This window comes from Pelophylax lessonae (assembly GCF_965119305.1).
Source record: "Pelophylax lessonae genome assembly, chromosome: 6".
Lineage (NCBI taxonomy): Eukaryota > Metazoa > Chordata > Amphibia > Anura > Ranidae > Pelophylax > Pelophylax lessonae.
This window is the reverse complement of record NC_138773.1, coordinates 236,204,213-236,210,673: the sequence shown is the minus strand read 5'-3', so window position 1 is coordinate 236,210,673 and position 6,461 is coordinate 236,204,213. Positions and strand designations below refer to the sequence as shown.

General features: G+C 38.4%; 1 protein-coding gene across 1 annotated transcript; it reads right to left on the bottom strand.

The window, feature by feature from the left end:
• Nucleotides 1–205: 205 nt before the first annotated feature.
• On the bottom strand, nt 206–5,420 carry NEUROD1 (neuronal differentiation 1). The gene is made up of 2 exons (XM_082262006.1): nt 5,274–5,420; nt 206–2,818 (listed from the first exon to the last, which is right to left on the bottom strand). Exon 2 carries the CDS (start codon nt 2,808–2,810, stop codon nt 1,734–1,736), a length of 1,077 nt encoding a protein of 358 aa, XP_082118132.1. The 5' UTR covers nt 2,811–2,818; nt 5,274–5,420; the 3' UTR covers nt 206–1,733.
• Between the last annotated feature and the right edge of the window lie 1,041 nt (nt 5,421–6,461).

Genomic DNA, 6,461 nt, shown 5'->3' with positions numbered 1-6,461 from the left:
TAACACTGTAAGTATAATCACCAATAAATTAGGACCAACTTATTCCATTATCCTATTAATCTGTTTGTGTTTCAAAGTACTTTTGGCTTATTGATAATGCGCTATAAAACAAAATTCATTTGTAAACGTGGCTTTGCACATTTGGATATTACATCCTATAAAAAATAACTTTGAGAGAAATAAAAGTGTAAAAAAAAAACTGCGGTCATTTTTAAAATAATTTTATTGTACAAATGATAAACGTTGCACTTTTATGAGCTATTAGAATAAAACAATAATCCCATAGGAATTACGCATAATAAAATCAATAAATCAAAGATGCAACAATTGGGCTAAACCGGTCAATACTATTTCATAGTAAATTGGGATGTGTGCGGAACCGCAGTAACATGATTGCATACAGGATTACAGACAGAATGACAGAACATATTCATTCCAATTGAACCAGCGTTACATCTGAGACAACGATCATCGGAACCGCATTGGAACATCCCACTGCACCTAAAATTTGAATAAACTGACTGTCACATCTGATGGCATGTATTGTTTTTTGTTTGTTTTTTTTTTAACCCCTGCAAAAAAAAAAATGAAGGTATAACTGAAGTCAGCCCACCCACAGAAATTGAAAAGTCACTTTGACCCCATACAAAACCTCTCATAGGTAATGCACGAATCAAACTGGATTCTAATCCCATATGAAGGATATTTAAAAGAAAATACACATTGATAGATTGTGGTCATTAGGCATAATAATTATGATAGTCAAGCAGCTTTTTTCTGGAATACAATGTGATATGAATTCTAGTATAGTTACATAGATGACAGTGCTGGGGTTTTTCTAATTGCCATTACCAAAGATTCAGAATTGTTATTCATAAAAAGGGTTAAAAAATCTGACTTCCATGAAGCCTATACTGCACGTGAGTTCTACTGTTTACTGAAGCCCTGCAAATGGAGTTTTTTTTAACCCTTTAATGACATGAACCCCTATGGTAGGAATTAGATGAAACGACCCCAGGACTAGGCTTTATTAACGGATCTGTGTGTGATTTACTTCTCTCATTTTTTTTCATGGAAAAACATCTAAGGCAGCACAACTTTCTAAGCACTTTGTTGCTGGTTTAAATTAGTTAAACTTATTATTATTTTTTTTTAATTTTCCGTTTTTATTTGCTATAAATTAGATATAATTCTACTTTTTTCCCATAGGTATAAAAATCGGTGGAGCTGCATGTTTTTAATCTTTAAAATAGGAAATTCACATTATAAAAAGCCATTAAAAATTCTGTACAAAAAAAATCACAACAAAATAATTCAGCCATGGGTACAATAACTAGTAGTAAAATGCTGGTTGAAAAATAGATTTATATATATTTATTTGATTGGCCCACCATTGGTTTTAAAAATTGCATAGATCCTAATTATTGCTTTGCGATTTTCGCTTTTTTTTATATCTGGAACAGATAAAATAACACGTTATGAATAAAGGTGTGTACTCCTAATTTAAGAGAGTGGCTCTTGGGTGAGCTCTTGTCATATATACATTAATACAGCAGGTCAAAACTAAAGTTGTTCCTCAACTTTTTTTTTTTTTTTGTGATAGACAGTACAGATCAAATGGAAAGATGTCATTCACCAGGTGGGGTATGGTGCACTTTTTCAGCCATGGTACCCATTGTAAACAAGACAAGCACAGGCAATTACAGAAGTGTCATCATTTGATCTCTGGAAAGTTAATCGTGAAAGATGGCATTGAGCTGGGCACTCATGACTCTTTCATGGTGTGTGTGGCCATCGAAGGACATGATGCTGTCTATAGGGATTTCACAACGTGGGCCAGTGCTGGAGAAAAGGGGACCATGGCTTTGGGCTAGGCTGGCCGCCGGGTAGTGCATGGTGAAGGCATAATTCTTCTCAAACTCCGCTGAAGGCTCGTGTTTGAAGGAAAAGTTCCCATTAACACTCAAAGGGGGGCTGAGGGGCCCATCAAACGAGGGGCTGGTGCAGTCAGTGACAGTGCTCTCAAAGAATGGCTCCAGGGCAGCCCCGTATGAATGGGGCTTAACGTGGAATATATGGGAGCTGTCCATGGTACCATAAGGAGGACTGGGAAGACCAGGGGACTGGTAAGGGTAGGGATGCAAGGGGAAGGAAGCACTTGCTGCTTGCATATGCGGTGGCATATCCTGGTTCTGCTCTGGAAGAAAAGTTCTGGGGTTCAGCTGAAGACACCCGGCCACCAGGTTGGTAGTTGGCTGGGACAAGCCTTTGCAAAGTGTCTGCACAAAGGACACAAGGTCTGGACTTTTCCCAGACCTCAGGATCTCAGAAAGAGCCCAGATGTAATTTTTAGCCAGGCGCAGGGTCTCGATTTTGGAGAGCTTTTGCGTTTTGGAATAGCAAGGGACCACCTTGCGTAGGTTGTCCAGGGCAGCGTTTAAGCCGTGCATTCGGTTCCTCTCCCGAGCGTTGGCTTTCATGCGCCTCATCTTGAACCGTTCTACCCTAGCTTTAGTCATCTTCTTTTTCTTAGGACCGCGTCTCTTGGGTTTCTGGTCGTCATCCCCGTCCTCCTCCTCATCATCATCATCATCATCCTCGTCATCATCCTCACCATCTTCTTCGTCGTTCTCATCTCCATTGAGATGTTTGAGAGAGTCCTCATCTTCATCCTTCATCATACTTTCTAGGTCTTCATCCTTCTTCTCCATGTCGTGCTCGTCCTGAGAGCTCAAGCACTCTTCCACCCAACCTCTCGAACCCTGGGTGTCGGACATGATTAACCCATTATCACGATAGGACTTGGTCATCTTCAAATCTGAGGAGGACAAGCATATATATACATGATCACTTGATGATCTCTGTGCCATCAACTAATAAAGTAGGAATATATATTAGAATGTATCTACATAAATCTCCATTAGATGCCCTTCAAAGACTGTTATGTAACCAGGATATATTATGCTGGCATTAAGTAGATTAAGAAAATATGACTTGGGTAAAGATATTAAGTTGCATCGAATAGCAGAATCGGCAATCTGATTGTGCAAGATCGAAAACTTTATTCCCACTATGGCTTTGTTATAGAAGTCTAGGGATCAGTAGATGGCAAAGCAGCAGAAAAGACAATTCTATTAAAACTGGCGCAGGCGCCCTGAATGGAGGGGATCAGGTGCATCACAGCTCCTTATTATACACATCTCCCATCTGCAGTTTACTGTGCTGGGTTAGCTCAAGTATATTGTTTTCTATACCTAGCCAGGAAAAAAAGAAAGAAAAAGGCAACTTGATGCATAAAGCAGACACTTGACAATTCTACCATGCACCATGACCTAATGACTTTAATACAGGAGCTACTAAAACAAAGCTGGTGTATTCAACCTGCTTTGATTGCTGCTGGAGACAAGGAGAACCCTGGCAGTTAACAGGTAGCATATGTTTCCCTTTGCACCACTACTTACCATACTAATTGCACTTTACCCATTCCCTTGTCTCAACTGACTACTATACTGGGCTTTTGCGCTTAGTGCATTATTGCTGCCTTTTACCTCTGTCTCCTATTCAAGAATGAATCTGTGAAGGTTCTCATTATACAGGTTGTGTTATATAGCTAGTAGTAGTAAATCACATTTACTGGACCTGTTTTTTTAATGTCCAAAACCCATCCACATAGCGTCCTCAACTCAGATGAGTCTTAAAAAGCCTTCAATATTACAGAACAAGTTTGTTAAAACCTTAGAACCACTAGTTACCATACTAATTGCCTTTCCATTAGCACCACTACTTACTATAGTAATTGCACTTTTACCCATCCCCTAGTCTTAACTGACTACTATACTGGTTGCAAAAGGGCTTTTGCGCTTGGAGCATCATTGCTCCATTTTGCCTGTCTCTTATTGTATAAGGTGATACTGTGAAGGTTCTCATTTATACAGGTTGTCATATAGCTGGTAGTAGTAAGTCACATATACTGGACCTGTTCTCTAATGTCGGAAACCTATCCAGATAGCTTCCCCAGCTCATATGATTGGCTGCTTGGATAAAAAAGCCTTCAATATTATAGAACAAGTTCAGATGAAGGAGACCAAGGTTTGGGCTCAGTCTATGCTGATTGGCTTGTACACGATGCATACATTTCAACTGATCCATCAGGAATAAACATAAGCAGTCATGAGTTTATAGTAAATTGACTTTTTTATTGCATATATTAGTTGCACTTTATATTATACTTTATATTTATGCTTTATATATTTTGTATTTATATCATACTTTGTCTACTTTATATAATGCCTTATATTTCTACTTTATATATTTCGTATAAGTATCATACTTTATCTTCTTTATATAATGCCTTATATTTCTACTTTATATATTTCGTACAAGTATCATACTTTATCTACTTTATGTAATGCCTTATATTTCTACTTTATATATTTCGTACAAGTATCATACTTTATCTACTTTATATATGCCCCATATTTCTACTTTATATGTTTTGTATTAGTATCATACTTTATCTACTTTATATATGCCCCATATTTCTACTTTATATGTTTTGTATTAGTATCATACTTTATCTACTTTATATATGGCTCATATTTCTACTTTATATGTTTTGTATTAGTATCATACTTTATCTACTTTATATAATGCCTTATATTTCTACTTTATATATTTTGTATTTATTTCATACTTTATCTATACTTTATATACTACCTTATAGTTCTACTTTATATATTTGGTATTCATATTTATATCATACTGTATATTATGCTTTTATGAAAAATGTAGATACTTATAGTAATAATATTTATGGTATACTTTATATGTATAATGTATAGACTTTATATTCATAATATTTATAATATTTTATATACTATACTACTATATATTATTTATATTATACTTTATATTTCAATGCAGATAACAGTCCCTGCTGATAACATTATACTCTACTTCAATTATATTTTAACTCTTCACAGCCCCTTCTACAAACTATTTCTAATCTCAAGGTAATCAACTGACATCTGTACAAGTGTATTGAGCACTACTTGGCTTTACTACTTTATTAGCTGCTTAGTCTACATCCATCCCATTAAGAGAATGCTTTGATGATGAAAGTATTAGTTTGATTAATGGCCAAGAAATATTAAGGAGGAAAAAAATGAATAAAAAATGGAATTCTGACTGTCTGAGAAAGCTGTGATGCATTCTAAAATTGCATGAATAGACTGAAATAATGCTGGTGAGATGATGAGGCAGGTAAGGCTTACCTTAGTATTAGTATCTCCTTGGCAGTGACAGTCTCATAACCTCTCCAGTGGTACAGAGCAGAGGTGTAGGTGCTGGGGTGAATTGTTTTGTTTATTTCTGGGGGCTGTGATGAGACTCTGGGGTTTTATAGCGGGTCTCGTGACGCTAGGAGACAAGTAAGAGGGAGGAGGAGTAGAGGTGACAACACAGCAGTCACACAGATTAGTGAAGAGGCGAGCGCAGTGCGCCTGCGTCCCCCCCCCCCCCCCAGCGCCTTCCTTTAAGCCCCGCCCCCTAACTTTCCCCGGCACGCGCCATATGGTCACCCAAGTCAGGCAAACGGCAGATCACGTGACGCGGCCCCCTTTTCCTCCATCCATTTGTATTCAGCGCTGCTCTCCCTTCCATCTCTTTTGTGGCCAAGGGGGGGAAAAAAGTGGCCATCTGTCGCCAGTTACAGATTCTGCGAACCTGTTTGTACCCGCAGGACAGGGTTAACCCCTTCCTGGCCGTGCATTGTGTGCACAAGACGTGACAGAAGGGGAGGCAGAAGGAGACAGCGATCACTTGTGTCCGTGGAACCTCTCGGTGCCCCCTGATTTGCAAAGTGCCATTAATGACAAGAGGCGACATCCTGCATGAGATTCCGACACTAGTGTCATTATTATGCCGGGCTTTTTATGGAGGATCTTTATGTCCTTTTATTTTCTTTTTATATATATTCATTAAAGAAACTGAAGAGTTCTCATCTGCCAAATATAATCCCAGGGATGTGACTGGAGGAGTTCTCTGCGGTACCAGGAAGGGAAAATCTTCCTCCTTACTTCCACAGCTCTGTGTTGTATGCTCCTTCTGTTATCATCACATTTTATCATCATCGTATATATATATATATATATATTCATTTCATTGGACCGAATAAAATAAAAACTCTTTAAGCTGCAACTAAATACCCCATTAGAAGTGTAGAATTCTGTCCATCCTAACAGAGGATCCCAGACTCCCAGCCAATATAAGCCCCGATCTCTGTCATTGTAGGAGCTGTCCCTGGTCCCTGGCCGGACTTCTCCATCACTCCAGGTGATCCTATTCTTCACAGTCCGCCCGATCCTCCCTACACATGGCGATCTGTGATGTGCTCAGGACAATTATTCTGCTTCTCCACAAACTCATTAAGTTATTTAATGCAGGCAGGTAATTAATCAGCA

Coding starts and splice junctions, on each gene's coding strand:
- NEUROD1 (XM_082262006.1), bottom strand. CDS start 2,810: ATGACCAAGTCCTATCGTGATAATGGGTTAATCATGTCCGACACCCAG.